The 17,491-nt window shown below is 40.6% G+C and overlaps 1 protein-coding gene across 2 annotated transcripts in view; it reads left to right on the top strand.

The window, feature by feature from the left end:
- The window catches only part of CHRNA5 (cholinergic receptor nicotinic alpha 5 subunit), a 28,892-nt gene extending 11,412 nt beyond the window's left edge, over positions 1–17,480 (top strand). Inside the window, exons 2-6 of one of the 2 annotated variants that reach the window (XM_039469381.2) lie at positions 3,033–3,184; positions 9,004–9,048; positions 10,743–10,852; positions 12,190–13,021; positions 16,468–17,480. In XM_039469381.2, coding sequence (XP_039325315.1) covers positions 3,033–3,184; positions 9,004–9,048; positions 10,743–10,852; positions 12,190–13,021; positions 16,468–16,629 — 1,301 coding nt within the window. In that variant the 3' untranslated portion in view covers positions 16,630–17,480. The remainder of the gene's footprint in view (positions 1–3,032; positions 3,185–9,003; positions 9,049–10,742; positions 10,853–12,189; positions 13,022–16,467) is intronic. The other variant, XM_074392587.1, reaches the window with a different exon arrangement.
- The last annotated feature ends 11 nt before the right edge of the window (positions 17,481–17,491 follow it).

Here is a 17,491-nt window from a genome sequence, read left to right as displayed (position 1 = left end):
TCTGGGCAACATGGTGAAACCCCGTCTCTACCAAAAATACAAAAAACTAGCCAGGTGTGGCGCACACCTATGGTCCCAGTTACTCAGGAGGCTGCAGTGCGAGGATCACTTAAGCCCAGGAGGTCGAGGCTGCAGTGAGCCAAGATTGCACCACTGGACTCCAGCCTGGATGACAGAGATGAAAAAAACCATTTTATTTATTAACACTTTTATCTTTTAACCCTTACATTTTTGGTATTTCAGGGACTATAATTAGGAGGATTAGAAGAGGAGAAATGGTTCAATAATGCTATTTTGGCCACACGTGGTGGCTCATGCCTATAATCCCAGCACTTTGGGAGGCCGAGGTGGGTGGATCACGAGGTCAGGAGCTCAAGACTGTCCTGGCCAATATGGTGAAACCCCACCTCTACTAAAAATACAAAAATTAGCCAGGCATGGTGGGGGGCACCTGTAGTCTCAGCTACTTGGGAGGCTGAGGCACTTGAATCTGGGAGTCAGTGTTGCAGTAAGCTGAAATCACACCACTGCACTCCAGCCTGGGTGACAGAGTGAGACTCTGTCTCAAAAAATAAAATTAAAATAAAATTAATGGCTTGTAAACATCAAGAATGACTCTAGTGTATAATTTTCTAAATCGAAATATCTTTAATGCTGTGCATTTCAGTATAAGGAGATGTTTACAGACATCACCACACAAACTCTACACTATTTATAGATTAAATGTTAAGTATCTTAAACCATTACTGCTGGGTGCAGTGGCTCATACCTGTAATCCCAGCACTTTGGGAGGCTGAGGTGGTTGGATCACCTAAGGTCAGGAGTTCAAGACCAGCCTGACCAAATGGTGAAACCCCATCTCTACTAAAAATACAAAAATTAGCCTGTGTGCCTGTGGTCCCAGCTACTCGGGAGGCTGAGACAGGAGACTCACTTGAACCCAGGAGTGGAGGTGGCAGTGAGCTGAGATCGCAACACTGCACTCCAGCCTGGGCGACAGAGTGAGACTCTGTCTCTAAATAAATAAATATAAGTAAATAAATAATAAAAAAAAAAACTAGTTATTCAGGGAAGCAGGACACAAACTCTTGAGAAGTAGAATATTTATGAAGAGCTAGGCAGCAAAAGAGAATCAGGGAATAGGTTTCCTCCAGCTGGAGTACCCGAGTATTCTTTCATATCTCTGTATGGAAAACATGGTCGATCATCATGAAGAGAAGATTTTGTGAAAGTGCTAATTTCTTTCCAACCATTTCATTTAGGATGGAGAAGAACCATCACCAGCTACTGTAATCCTGTGTGTATATTTGCTGATTAATAAGCCAGCGACATTTTTGTTTCAAGTAAAAGTGGTTTTTTTTCTCATAGTATTGTTAGTCTTAAGTCAGTGTTATGCTTGAATTTTACACATTTCACATTTCCTTAAGTGATCCCAGCCCAGACATTATTGAAAACTCATTTCCTCAAGAGAGGCTTATCTGAGCTCTGTAGAAGTATAAATATAACTCTGATGCCCTAATCTAACCAGTCTTTGGTCATGGTATCCACAATATTTTATATTTTGACTTTTTTTTTTTAACAACTTAGGCCCTAAAGTTGATTTTTTAAAAGAAAAACGTTTTTATTTTAGTATATTTAATGGCACGTTTCCTGATTTTTGAATAGGAATTGCTCATCTTCATTTTACATTGAGCCCTGTGAATTATTTAGCCAACCATGTTCACATTCACACACAAACATTTCTATTTCTATTTTTATTTTTTACTGATCTTGAAATAAACCTTTCTTGACTCTTCCTCCTCTATATCCCTGTATCAGCGTAACTTTTGGAAAGAGGTCATTCCTGTCTTTGCATTCTGTCTTAAACATACTCCAGTTCATCTCTCTTCTCTCCCTGTAGATGGCTCTTGTTAGTTTCACCATAGACCTCACTGTTGCTAATCCAACACTCAGTTCTCAGTTGCCTCTGCACGGCTCATGCATAGCATCAATAGATTGGGAAACTCGACCTTTCTTGCTACATTTTCTTCATTTAGCTTCCAGGACAGCACACTATCTGCTATCTTTGAGTTCTTCCTTCCTTATTCCCTAAAAAGCAGCTTCATACAAATGTATAGTTTTATACAAATATAGTAGCAAAGTATGTCAAAGCTAAAGAAGTCATTCAATATTTATATATTTTCATATTAAGATTATGCCAATTAGACCAGGCACAATGGCTCACACCTGTGGTCACAGCACTGTGGGAGGCTGAGGCAGGTGGATCATTGAAGGTCAGGAGTTCAAGACCAGCCTGGGCAACATGGTGAAACCCCGTTTCTCCTAAAAATAAAAAACTTTGCTGGGTGTGGTGGTGTATTCCTGTAGTCCCAGCTACTCAGGAGGCTGAGGTGGGAGAATTGCTTGAATCCCAGTGGCAGGGGTTTCAGTGAGCCGAGATTACATCACTGCACTCCAGCCTGGGAGACCAGGAAAGACTCCGTCTCAAAAAAAAAAAAAAAAAAAAGAAAAGCAAATTAAAGCAGTTTTAACATTTATAATTGATAAATGAGATATGCTTTAGTGTGTCTGTTTTCTGGGTTTGGAATTTCTAGATAACCCCCACAACTCTGGAAATTTAAAAGCTTTTATTACTTAGATTTGAAACTATTCTGTATTGTGTACTGAGTGTTTCTTAAGGAACTCAGCATGTTCCATAGTCAGTAGTCTGATTTAACTAAGACATACCTGAACGAGAGTATCCCTTATTTGATCAGAGATACTTACATTAATATTTCATTTTAAGAGCTGCATTAATAATAGCCTAAATTATAGTTTAGTTCACTAATAATGCTGAAGTTTTTTGTTTTTTTTTTGTTTTGTTTTGTTTGTTTTGTTTGAGACAGAGTCTTGCTCTTTGGCCCAAGTTTGATTGCAGTGACCTGATCTTAGCTCACTGCAACATTTGCCTCCTGGGTTTGAACTTCTGTTTGAAATATAGGTATCTGGTGGGAGAGAAGCCAGTAACTAACTTTTAAAAATTTGTTATACAGGATCATCTGAACCTTCTTCTATTGCAAAACATGAAGATAGTTTGCTTAAGGATTTATTTCAAAGCTATGAAAGATGGGTTCGTCCTGTGGAACACCTGAATGACAAAATAAAAATAAAGTTTGGACTTGCAATATCTCAATTGGTGGATGTGGTAGGTGTGCATATCCTTATATGCCCAATTTCCCACAGGTTAGTGAGAGCCTGGTGTGTGTCCAGGCACTGTGCTGGGCACTAAGGATTACAAAGGTGATTGAGGCAGTCCTTTTCCTGAAGGGACTCACCAGGGAAAAGTAATGATTATGCCACATGCATGGTAACACACTGCTTTTATATTATATTTTATAGTTTAGAAACTGTTTATCTCAATTTGGTAATTATAAATCTATCTTTAACAAATTCAAAGATCTGAGACACTGTATAGTCCTAAAATGTGTTAAAAATAAGCTCAGAAAGTTTAAGAGTAACTTGTTAGCTTGAACGTAGGGAAAAGAAAAAAAAATTTTAAGAGAAAATGTCCAAAAATAGAGTGATAGATTCTTAGGACATAAAAGCATCACAATAGATCATTATCTTGGGATCACACTTAAAACATTTCATAAATTTTTCCATGCGACATTCATTAGGTAGAATAAGTTCCCTTGTTAACTTGTTCTTATTGTCAAGAGATCCTATCTATTTAAACGAAAACATTCATGCTGCCTTTAAACTAGTTTCTTCTTATTCTGAACATGTATATCAATAATTATTTCCCTGCTGTGTTCCCAGAAAAACCAAGTATATGTATGTGTGTGTGTGTGTGTACATATATACACACATACATATACATGTATATACACACATGCGTTTTAAAATAAAATAGGTGTGTTTTATGTTCTGATTACAAAAGCAATGAGTGATTTTTGTAGAGAATTGGAAAGTACAAAAAAATACAAATGAGAAAATAAAAATTGACTAATTCTACTACCTGGAGATGTCTAACGTCAATAATTAGTTGTGTTTCTTGACAGTTTTTCTTTGTGTATATGTTACAAAATTTGAATAATATTTTAGATATAATTTTGATTACTGCTTTTTCTCTACTATGACATGATTAACATTTTCCTATGTCATTACATCATCTTCAAATATAATTTTTAATGGTTGACTATTTCATCTGTAATTTATTTAAGCATTCTATTTTGAACAGAAGCTTATTTCTAATGTTTTAAATATAATTAACAATGATGAATATATTTGTACACAAATGGCTGAATGTCTCCTTTCTTAAGGGAAAGGCAGTTAGTGAACCAAAGGATATGTCTTTTTCAAAGTCTATTGCTATGTCATCTCATTGCTTCCAGAAAGGTTAATGATCATATATGGGATGTGTACTCAGCCCTTGACTAGTCAATATGGGGAGATTTTAAATGAAAATAAGAAAGTGGAAAAGTAAGGTGGTGGCCAGGCACGGTGGCTCACACCTGTAATCCCAGCATTTTGGAAGGCCAAGGCAGGTGGATCACTTGAGGGCAGGAGTTCGAGACCAGCCTGGCCAATATAGCAAAACCCCATCTCTACCCAAAATACAAAAATTAGTTGGGTGGTAGTCAGTGCCTGTAATCCCAGCAACTCAGGGGGCTGAGACAGGAGAACCATTTGAACCCAGGAGGCAGAGGTTGCAGTGAGCCGAGATTGCACCACTGCACTCCAGCCTGGGCAACGGAGCGAGATTATCCGGAGGAAGGCAGCAAAAATGCAACAATCTTGCATGTTCTTCACATGTACCCCAAAACCTAAAATGCAATTAAAAAAAGAGAGAGAAAAGAAAAGTAAGGTGGGTGGGGCTTACTCTCAAAGATCTTTCTGGTTGAGGCCATTGGCACAGAAATGGTGTAGAACACTGTAGCCCTAAATCCTGATGCCAGAAAGAGCTGGGAATTCAGATCTTGATGAATGACCTTATCAAAGAAGGTAGGGTAGATGAGGTGGCACCTGAACTGGCTTTGTACCAAGTGTAGGGTTTTACATGGCAGAGAGGAAGAGTATTTAAATACGGAGGAACAATATAATCATAGATATGTAAGTGATAACTGAGCCCCTCTGTAGAGCTGTTTACGTCAAAAGATGAATGTTGGCAGCCCTGGCATGCAGGAGTGGTCTGACTGGATGGTGGGGAGGGCCAGGCGGATCTCTGCAGGCCACTTTGTCTTTGCTCCTGCCATGCCTTCTTCCTGGGAGAACTTTCCCACTGGCACTGGCCATTTATTATTCAAGGCCAAATTGATTTGTCAGACCCTTTGTGAAATCTCTCCAGACTCCCTAAGACAGCTTCTCCTGTGCTTAAACTTTTTTTTTTTTTTCACTGTAATATGGTGCCCATGACACTCACTGGTACTCATGTGCTCTGGCATTTCATCTTCAAAGCTGGGTGAACTTTATTCCTTGTCTCTGTCCCGGAGCCCAGCACGGTATCTGGTACATAGCACATGCTGAATGAGTGAGAGATCTGATAGGCAACAACATGGTGAAAGCAGTACTTCCAGAAGATCAGTAAAAGAGTAACGCACATGGTTTTGAGGGGTGAAAGAGATAGTAGAAGATGGGACACAAGTGAGAGACTACATAGAAGAAGAAAGGGCTTGACCACTGAATATGAAAGGAGGCATCACATTTTGAAGACTAGGTGATTAGAATGGAAGAGTAATACATTTGAAAGATACTATTCCTTGTTATGCAAGTAGGGCAGAGAAGATGATGAGTTTCATTGTGGTTTGAGGTGTTAATTCCAAAGAAAGTGTTCACTAGCCTCTGGGAAGTCAGGACTGGCTCTGAGGTGGCAGATGACATCAAGGATGTCCGTCTGGAATTGCTGGCCTGGAGGCGACTGTGGAAAACTTCAATGAGACTTTTGTTTTTGTTTTTGCCCTCACCTCTCACCTCCCACTTTGATGAGTTTTTAAAGTGAGTAGAAAGAGCAGGAACCGAATTCTTGAGGAACATTTGTAGAAAATGTAGAAGGAAGGGCTAACCAAGCATGGAAGTTGGGGAAGGCTTGTTTTTTGAGAGAAGAGCACAGGAAATGAAATGTCAGTGACTAAGAAAGGGGAAGATGGCTGGAGTCAGGGGAGATGCAGGCTGAGGGCCCTGGAGATGGAGAATAGAAACTTCACTGAATTGTGTCTGAGCTGTTTTAGTTCCTTCTATCGCTAAGCTGCCTGGAATCATATGTGGTAGATTCCTGCCTTATTTCCCACATGTTCTGCCTTTTTTTTTTTTTAATCTCATTTTTGGCTTGTTTGTTTTGATTTTAAAGATAAAATCTTTTTTTCTTTCTTTTATGTTTTTTTTTTTTTTTTTTGTTTGTTTGTTTTTTTTTTTTTTTTTTTTTTTTGAGATGGAGTTTCGCTCTTGTTACCCAGGCTGGAGTGCAATGGCGCGATCTCGGCTCACCGCAACCTCCGCCTCCTGGGTTCAGGCAATTCTCCTGCCTCAGCCTCCTGAGGAGCTGGGATTACAGGCACGCACCACCATGCCCAGCTAATTTTTTGTATTTTTAGTAGAGACGGGGTTTCACCATGTTGTCCAGGCTGGTCTCGATCTCTCGACCTCGTGATCCACCCGCCTCAGCCTCCCAAAGTGCTGGGATTACAGGCTTGAGCCGCCGCGCCCGGCTTCTTTTATGGTTTTTAAGACAGAGTCTTGTAGTGGCGCCATCTCTGCTTTCTGCAACTTCCACCTCCCGGGTTTAAGCAATTCTCTGCCTCAGCCTCCTGATTAGCTGGGATTACACGTGCGTGCCACCATAATTTTTGTATTTTTAGTAGAGAAGAGGTTTCACTATCTTGGCCAGGCTGGTCTTGAACTCCTGACCTCGTGATCCACTTGCCTCAGCCTCCCAAAGTGCTGGGATTACAGGTGTGAGCCACTGTGCCCAGTCAAGATAAACTCTTTTTTAAAACAGTATTATCCCCGAAACTCTCCTGCTGTATTTATGCGTGTAGTTAACGTTTTTCCATTTATTTGTGGTTTCCTCCTGGGGGTCATCGTACATTTGTCCATCCTCAGTTTCATTTTTGTTGCACCGTCCATTGTGCTGAGCACGTTATAGATGCTTGGGAGGCATTTGAGGTTACATTAAATGAGCCGGTATCCCTTACAGTAATGGCTGACCACCACATCTTTGGAACCATTTGAGAACCTATGGATTATTCTTTTATCCGTGTCATTGTTGAAAATGCTAAATATTGCTGGGAGCCGAATTTATGTGCGCGTGCACATTTTTCTAGGGAAAGGGCCTATAATTTTCATTAGATTCTCTAAGATGACCTACTGCCCATCATGGGTAATATGTTTACCAGAACTTTCCTACTTATAAATGCCTCTGTTTAGAACTTTTGCCTAACAGGCATATTCAGATACAGGGATCAGCAGTTATGTTGGATGGTGTGTGACTGGGGCGGACAATAGAGTTGGTGAGGTGAGGTTTAGATTTAGGAAGTTTGAGTTCTAAAATCAGTTCTACCACTAATTGGTGGTGTGACTTCAGGCAAGTTGCCCCACTGGGCCAGTTTCTGTATCCAAAAACTACAGCATTTTAATCATGGAAAATTGGTCTTTGGAACTGCACTGTCAGAGAGGTGGCCATGCTGTATTTCCCCATACTCATTCTCCCCATGCAGGGACCTCACAGAGCTGCCTGCATCCCCAGGGGTATGCTTCCTTCTGGTCTATTCCTTTGTCCTGGGTCACTTGCCTGTTGTTGGGATGGGATAAGGAATGGGTCACCTCCAGTTAGCTGAGCGATTAATATTTATTTAACCTCTGCCGTCTCCCCAACTGCCTCATACTTCTGTGAGCCTCTGTGCATAGCATTGTATCCTATACATAATATATTTGTGGCTGGTGATTATGGATCTTTTATTGATTCTCCTGGCTCCATGATATTTAATAAAATTTAATGGAAGAACCATACTTTAATTAGACCTTGAATATTTGGTAAAGGACTGGCATAGCAAAGACACGAGAGCAGAGATATGTAAGTGAGAAGTACCAGGGATCTCCAGTTCTCTATAAAAAAAGTAGGCGCCAAAAGCTTTATGAAATTGGCATGCAAGGCTGTGACCTCAATATTTTTTCTTTTTCTTTTTCTTTTTTTTTTTTTCTTCAGATGGAGTCTCGCTCCGTTGCCCAGGCTGGAGTGCCGTGGCATGATCTTGGCTCACTGCAACCTTGGCCTCCCGGGTTCAAACAGTTCTTGTGCCTCAGCCTCCTGAATAGCTGGGATTATAGGCATGTGCCATCACACCTGGCTAATTTTTTGTAGTATTTGTTTTCAGTGGAGATGCGGTTTCATCATGTTGGCCTGGTTGGTCTCGAACTCCTGCCCTCAAGTGATCCGTCCCTCCTTGGCCTCCCAAAGTGCTGAGATTACAGGCGTGAGCCACTGCACCCAGCCCCCAGGATTATTTCTATATAGTAGATCTACAAGGAGATTCAGATTCTTGCTTCAGTAGAGGCAAATGACCGTAAGAGATGTCCCTCAGGAATGTACAGAAATACTGGGTCTCACTGATTCTAGGAAGCACACTTTTCTGCATTTTAACACCTCTGAAATCATGATGTGTGTTAAATTCATGGCAGCTTGCAATTTGTGGACAGCCTTTCTCCCCCTCTTAGTGCTATGCACATAAAATAACACAGTGCTTATATCTTAGACTGGATCTTAAATTTGAGGAAGCGTAGTAGTTGGGTTGATGAATGTTAAATGTAAAAATGCCAAAGGTATGTTTCAGTGTAGTTTATCTGAAATAGAGTGTGTTGAAAGGAATAATGTGAAATTAGGCTGGAAGAAAGATCCTAGCTTTCTAGAGAACTAGACTGATGAACCAAATGTGGGTACTATGAGAAGAATGTTTATATAACAATGTGAAGTTTATTAAAGAATTGTTTCTGTAATTGAAATAACCTTATTTAAATGTTTATTTTTTTAAGGATGAGAAAAATCAGTTAATGACAACAAATGTCTGGTTGAAACAGGTATGTATAAAATTCAAACAGGCACCCAAGGAGTGACTGGGATACCTATTTTTGTTATAGGTCTCATAGCAGAAAGACAAGAATATGGATGTTTGTGACTATGAATGAATACGTGAATATGTGGCCTTGGTGGATGTGCAGGATACAGAAAGATGAGGGTAGATGGAGTTCTTTTATTTATTCAGCCAATATTTTTTGGAGTGCCTACTACGTGCCATCCACTGTTATGGGCACCGGGGAAACAGCAGTGAACAAAACAGACAAAAAACTGTGCTGTATTCGTCTGTTCTCATACTGCCATAAGGGCTGGGTAATTTGTAAAGGAAAGAGTTTTAGTGGACTCACAGTTCAATGCGGCTGGGGAGGCCTCACAATGATGGTGGAAGGCATAGGATGAGCAAAGGCACGTCTTACACAGCACCAGGCGAGAGAGCGTGTGCAGGGGAACTGCCCTTTATGAAACCATCAGATCTCGTGAGACTTACTATAACGAGACCAGCACAGGGAAAACCCACCGCCGTGATACAATTGCCTCTCACTGGGTCTCTCCTACAACATGTGGGGATTATGGAGGCTACAATTCAAGATGAGACTGGCGTGGGGACAAGCCAAACCGCATCACCTGCCCTCATGGAACTTCATCCTAGTGGGGGAAAGACAAGTTGTGTATTACCTTAGAAGCTGATAAGCTTGGGGGAAAACACACTGGGAAAGAAACTAGGGAGTATTGGAGGTGTGTACTTATAAAGACGGTGGTCAGAGAAAGCAGCATGGAGAAGATAGTGTCTGAACAAAGGCTTGGAGGAGAGGAAGCAAGCCACACGTGGATCTGCGGAGGAGCGTTCCGGCAGCAGGACCTGTAAGTGCACAGCTTCTGAGGCTGCTGTGCGCCTCGTGTGTTTAAGCAGTTGCAAGGCCACCAGTGTGGCTAGTGGTGAGAGAGCCATTGGGGAGGGCAGGTGTAGGAGACGGGATCAGATGAGCAAGAAGAGGCTGGTGGAGTAGCAGCTGCTTATAGGCCACTGCAATGATTCTGACTCTGAGGGGGAAGTGGGCAAGAATGAAATGAATTATTTTTATGTAGACAGTCCCTTTTATATAAAGGAGTTCTGTTCTTTTCTGGGCCACCATACATATGTCCTAACTGCTACTGAGCGCTTCCTTTTGTTTTTCCTTTATTATCTCTAACTCCAAACTCCTGAAAGGCAGATACACTTTTCTCAGGGTACAGCCCCTGTTGATCACAGAATTGTAACTGTGTGGAGCCAGGGCAAGGTGTTGAAATATGCAGAATGTGCCATAAATCCAACTCCCATTTGCATGGACCAGGACAGCCAAATTGGGTGGCAATATGTCTGGAAAAAAGAATGGTTCCCTTGAACCTGGATGTGAAGTGCCTGTGACTTCAAGGCCTGGATGTAATCATTTGGTGGGAGATGAGGTGCTGAGCAGAGCCGTGAACACATCTGGCTCTGGTTCTTGCCTGTGTCTCACACGGACCACGGTGAGAACCACCACCAGAGAGGACAGGGTGATCTGGTGTCCATAAGAAGACAGACAGGGAGGTGAGTGTTCTCTAGCAGGGGTAGAGATGATCTCACGTCCACAATTTCTGATGTGACAAAAAAGTGTAGCATTCAATACTTCTGATTATTACTTTTACTGAAATTGAGGCAGATTTCTTTGTTTTAAAGGAATGGATAGATGTAAAATTAAGATGGAACCCTGAGGACTATGGTGGAATAAAAGTTATACGTGTCCCTTCAGACTCTGTCTGGACACCCGACATCGTTTTGTTTGATAAGTAAGTTATATTCTAAATATAGTTTCATATTTTTGAAATAAAACATATATACTACTATTAGGCACTAATAATTTTTCTCCCTTTTGAAAATTGTTGAGATGTAAAAATCAAATGACATGACCGCATGTGCTGGGTGTGATGACATGTTTACAGATGAGGAAACAGAGGTTTATGATGGTGGTTCTTGCCCACGATCACAGAGCTCGCATGCGGGCAGCATAGGGGATCACACCAAGGGGACTAATGGTGGCATTTTCCCTTGATTTACTAGAGTACATATTTGGTGGACTCTAGATTGTTTGGGTATCTTTTTACATTATTGAGGTCATATTTCATGTCAAATATGCATCCTTCTAATTGTGTTTAAATGCTATATCGTTTTCTCACAATGAGGAATCCTGGGTTAATTATTAATTCAGAGGCATCCTACCTAGGTGTGTTTGAAGATTTTTTTTTTTTAACTTAGGGAGAGGATAGTTCTGAGTACCTTTTTTTTTTCTAAGACCACTCCTGGGCAAAGCTAGGAATTTGTGCTAATCTTAAAGCATTTTGTCTGATTTGAAAGAAGGTGTTTGGCCTGAGGACAGAGCAACTGCTACACAAAAATATCTTTAATCTTCTGACACCCTTTACCTCCGTGCTTCTTAAGAAATGAACAAAGCTTGTAAGGACACAGGATGCAGCTTCTTGGAGCATCATTTCATTTTCAGTAATTGAAAACATTTTTGTATTAAACATGGATATATCACAGAACGGTGAGCAAAAACCACATGAATTTGAAGACAAAGAACAATACTTTAAAGAAATCTTATGTTGGTGGCGTGCTTTCCTGCTTGACTTCTCCAGTATATGAATTCACTTGGTGGGAGAGCTTGAGAGGCACAGCTGCTTTTCAGGGTCATGCCTAGCTTGGTGTTGATGGTCTTTTCCCATCAAAGTAAAAAGCGGCCAGTATTTGTGATGAAGGAGGAAGAGCACTGTGCAACGAGTCTAGGAATGTGGATTCAGGTTTTGGCTGTATGCATGCCCATTGTGTAAATAGCCTGAGTCTATTTTGTAAGGTGAGATCCTTTCAACCAGTAGAATCTCAGGCTTCTGTGAAATAGAGATTCGTCAGTCCTGGAGTATTTGCAGAAGATGGGGTTCAGTTCTAGTAGAGTTAGACATTTAAGGAAGAAATTCCTAGAGGAGGGTCCCCTACGCGTAGCAGGTATATCTTATCTGAAGTATGGTGACTTAAAAATTATTTCATGCAATCGGTGATAGGTCTGCTTTTATATTAGGTTTCTATTAATACAGTTCATGGTGCGTTGTGATTGTGTATGTGTGTATTTTAGCGCAGACGGACGTTTTGAAGGGACCAGTACGAAAACAGTCATCAGGTACAATGGCACTGTCACCTGGACTCCACCAGCAAACTACAAAAGTTCCTGTACCATCGATGTCACGTTTTTCCCATTTGACCTTCAGAACTGCTCCATGAAATTTGGCTCTTGGACTTACGATGGATCGCAGGTTGATATAATTCTAGAGGACCAAGATGTAGACAAGAGAGATTTTTTTGATAATGGAGAATGGGAGATTGTGAGCGCCACGGGGAGCAAAGGGAACCGAACCGACAGCTGTTGTTGGTATCCGCACGTCACGTACTCATTCGTAATCAAGCGCCTGCCTCTCTTTTATACCTTGTTTCTTATCATACCCTGTATCGGGCTCTCATTTTTAACTGTGCTTGTCTTCTATCTTCCTTCAAATGAAGGTGAAAAGATTTGTCTCTGCACGTCCGTTCTTGTCTCTTTGACTGTCTTCCTGCTGGTTATTGAAGAGATCATACCCTCATCTTCAAAAGTCATACCTCTGATTGGAGAGTATCTGGTATTTACCATGATTTTTGTGACACTGTCAATTATGGTGACCGTCTTCGCTATCAACATTCATCACCGTTCTTCCTCCACACATAACGCCATGGCACCTTGGGTGCGCAAGATATTTCTTCACAAGCTTCCCAAACTGCTTTGCATGCGAAGTCATGCGGATAGGTACTTCACTCCGAAGGAGCAAACTGGGAGTGGTGGTGGACCAGAATCTTCTAGAAACACAATGGAAGCTGCACTCGATTCTATTCGCTACATTACAAGACACATCGTGAAGGAAAATGCTGTCCGTGAGGTCTGTGACTTGTGTTTGCAAACGCAGATCTGCTTCCGTTCTAAGTTCAGAAGTTACTTTTATTTCTTTTGGCAGAGTAAAAAGCGTGACCCTTAAGTAAGGCTAAGCATAGATGGAGGGCCAGACCTGTTGACAGAATTTTCTATAAAAGAGCTTTACTAAGGTTTGTTTCCATTAAAACACGTGCAAAATGGGGCATCTACACAAATCTCACTTCTCCGCTTCCCTCATCAGCATCTTGGATGACTGCAAAGAAAATTTCGTGTTATATATTCTAAGGAATAATATAATCCTGCCATATTTCTTGGCTCTGACATAATGAATTGTTTTAATTTTGGGGGGTGAGGGCAGTGGGTGAACTGTTTTAATTTTGTCTTCAGTAACTCTGTTTCTAAATTGTGATAATCTGTAGGCAGAACAAGGTTACAATAGTTAATGCAGTTATCAAAAGTTCTTTTAGGGCGGGCACAGTGGCTTCACACCTGTAATTCTAGCACTTTGGGAAGCCAAGGAGGGCAGATCATTTGAGGTCAGGAGTTCGAGACCAACCTAACCAACGTGGTGAAACCCTGTCTCTACTGAAAATGCAAAAAAATTAGCTGGGCATGGTGGCACATGCCTGTAGTCCCAGCTTCTCGGGAGGCTGAGGCAGTAGAATCACTTGAACCCAGGAGGTGGAGGTTGCAGTGAACCAGGATCGCATCATTGCACTCCAGCCTGGGTGACAGAGTGAGGCTCCATCTCAAAAAAAAAAAAAAAAAAAGTTATTTTAAAGAATGAACCTAATGTGAGATTTATAAATATAGCCAATATATTTTTCTAAAATGAATCTTTTTGTTCATTTATAAGAGAATGTTAGGGAAATTAAGAGAAGGTATTATTATGTGTTATGTATTATATATCAGAGGATTCATATGAAGCTTAGTAGTAGTGTTTACTGTGCTTAATTCGCCTAAAATCAAACATCTGCTTAAAATTTTTTATAGAAAAATAACTCTGTCTCCTTATTTAAGGTTAGTATTTGAAATGCAAGAATTGAACATGAATACAATTTTACTAAGGCGATCATATTGGCCTGCATTTTCTTTTTTTTTTTTTTTTTTTTTTTTTTTTTTGAGACGGAGTTTCGCTCTTGTTACCCAGGCTGGAGTGCAATGGCGCGATCTCAGCTCACCGCAACCTCCGCCTCCTGGGTTCAGGCAATTCTCCTGCCTCAGCCTCCGGAGTAGCTGGGATTACAGGCACGCGCCACCATGCTCAGCTAATTTTTTGCACCATTAGTAGAGACGGGGTTTCACCATGTTGACCAGGATGGTCTCGATCTCTTGACCTCGTGATCCACCCGCCTCGGCCTCCCAAAGTGCTGGGATTACAGGCTTGAGCCACCGCGCCCGGCAAAGATAAATTTTTTTTTTTTTTTTTTTTTTTTTTTTTTTTTTTTTTTTTGAGACAGAGTTTCGCTCTTGTTACCCAGGCTGCAGTGCCATGGCGCGATCTCGGCTCACCGCAACCTCCGCCTCCTGGGCTCAGACAATTCTCCTGCCTCAGCCTCCGGAGTAGCTGGGATTACAGGCACGCACCACCATGCCCAGCTAATTTTTTGCACCTTTAGTAGAGACGGGGTTTCACCATGTTGACCAGGATGGTCTCGATCTCTCGACCTCGTGATCCACCCGCCTCGGCCTCCCAAAGTGCTGGGATTCAAGGCTTGAGCCACCGCGCCCGGCTGCATTTTCTTTTAAAATGTGTAAGATTTCAGTCTTGTCACTGCTTTCTTTCTATGGTGTATTATTTTAAACCTGTGACTCTAGTAACATTTTCATAATTGAATGTACATTAAAATTGTTAATTATAATTTCTAAAGCTACTTTAAATGGAAAACTTTCCATCAGGTATGAGGAGAGAGAATGAATTTGGCGAAATAACAGCCTTTCCCCCAAAAAGGGGCATTTGATGTATATATTTTTTAAAACTTTGATTTTTGCTCATATTTGAATGATTTAATTTCAATAAGACATTCCTTCCTTATACTATTTATTTATTTCAGTAGGTTTTTGGAAAACGTGGTATTTGTTCACATGCATAAGTTCTTTTCATGGAGACCGCTGAGACTTTGGTGCGCCCGTCTAAAAACTTTTAATGCTCTGGATTTGTGAAGTATCTATTTGGTGGTAGCATAATTAAATTAGTTCATAAGGTTTGGAGCTATCAATTAAGTTTTTAAAAGTACATATATTTGTTAGATAATGGTTTAAACTGAGATGGAATTTAATAAATGTCTTCAAAGTATTGTGCAAAAGGGTCATGGCTCATACTACTAGGACCAGGGAGGTGGGTTTTATTTTCAGAGGAAAACTTGGAAGCAGAGAAGTGATGGAGTGTTTACAATGCCCTAAATTCTAAATTATCCTACCCCTTGAAGCATAATTCTTATAGAGGACACCATCCTTCACAGAAGCTCACCCATGGTCAAAGAAATGGCCCTGTAGAAAGGGGGTCCCTGCTGCTCAGTGGCCCGGCTCAGCCTGCTCTTTCCTTGTGGTGGCTCTGACAGGCTGAACCAGCTCTCTACTAAAGCTGGCTCCAGGGAAGACTGGTCTGTGCCCATGAAATTAGACTGAAGTGGTCCCCAGGAAATCCAAAAATAATAAAGTGCGTATGTGGGGAAGATGAACAGCTTTCTAATGTGCATTATTCTGAACAAACTTTTTTTTTTTTTTTTTTTTTTTTTTGAGATGGAATTTTGCTATTGTTGCCCAGGCTGGAGTGCAATGGCACGATCTTGGCTCACTACAACCTCCGCTTCCCAGGTTCAAGTGATTCTCCTGCCTCAGCCTCCCAAGTAGCTGGGATTACAGGCACCCGCCACCACACCTGACTAATATTTTGTATTTTAAGTAGGGACGGGGTTTCGCCATGTTGGACAGGCTGGTTTCGAACTCCTGACCTCAAGTGATCCACCCGCCTTGGCCTCCCAAAGGGCTGCGATTACAGATGTGAGCCACCGCACCCGGCCTCTGAATGAACTTTTAATTTGGCATGAAATTAACCTCAGGGTAGAGTCTCTCAAAATATTAAAATAAGTAAACACTACTGGGCAAGAATAAGTAGCAAGAATAACTGTATAGTAAGAATAATTTTTTTAAGTTTATTGTAAAATATCCAAGTAGTCTATTTTAATTTTTGTTTTAAAATTATCGAACTAGACCACTTGTAATAGATTACAAGTTGATGTGAACAAATTTTGTAGTCTCTTTTAAAGCTTATATCTGTAATGGACCATCAGGCTAGTGTCTGTCCCTGAACTGAGTATAGGGTCACTTCTCAGTTAGAGGCAGTAACGGGGGGCAGAGACTGTTTGGCTTCTAACTCAGCGTGTTTGTTATATCTTAAAATATGTACAGAATTTACAACTGTTTAATGTGCTTTTATTTTTTTCATAACAGGTTGTGGAAGATTGGAAATTCATAGCCCAGGTTCTTGATCGGATGTTTCTGTGGACTTTTCTTTTCGTTTCAGTCGTTGGATCTCTCGGGCTTTTTGCTCCTGTAATTTATAAATGGGCAAATATAATAATACCAGTTCATATTGGAAATGCAAATAAGTGAAGCCTCCCAAGGGACTGAAGTATACATTTAGTTAACACACATATATCTTCATGCATCTACAAAATGATGAAAATGTAAGTTATGTGTTAAATATGATGCCAGCTTCAACAGATTAATAGTTGCTAACCTCAATATGCGTTAATAGATGATCCATTGGAACGGTTGCCTGTATGAATGAATAACTGATGAGATAACATTTGATCTTCTAAAAATAGCAGCAAAATATTATCCAGACTGTCCTAGTGAAAAATCTAGTATTTGTACCCTGGCGAAGAACACTAATTTATAATCAACAGTAAAGCTCATCCTTTGACTGGCTGGAAAATTCCAGTTGTATTTGAAGACTGATTTTAAAACGTTTCTGCATTTGGTAAACGTACATACACTTCCCTGTACTCACTGAGTAACAGCTAATCTTTAATATTATACTGCTATATTTAAAAAGCTGACTGCTTGATATAATTACTTAATGTGATGCAGCTTTTCCATAACAAACATTTTTAAAATAAATGAAAAACAGGAACTGGGAACTCCCTTAAGGCTTGCTTAATTCTTTAGATCCTTAAACTGAATAATTATTGTGTTAACTATTTTTGTAGCTTGCCTTCCACTGTGAAGTCATACATTAGCAACTCCTGTGGACACCCAGTAGCATATCCTTAACATTAATTTAAACCCTTTTATCCACATTTTGCACGATTAATAGAACCATCTTCCATGTAAACTGTGGTGGTATCTCTTTATCCATGATCTTAGAACAGTCAGTGCGCTACAATTACATGAACCCATTTAGAAAAACATATTTAGGGCTGGGCACAATGGCTCACACCTGTAATACCAGCACTTTGGAAAGCCGAGGCAG

This window comes from Saimiri boliviensis, chromosome 2, assembly GCF_048565385.1.
Source record: "Saimiri boliviensis isolate mSaiBol1 chromosome 2, mSaiBol1.pri, whole genome shotgun sequence".
Lineage (NCBI taxonomy): Eukaryota > Metazoa > Chordata > Mammalia > Primates > Cebidae > Saimiri > Saimiri boliviensis.
This window is presented reverse-complemented; position numbering and strand designations above follow the sequence as displayed.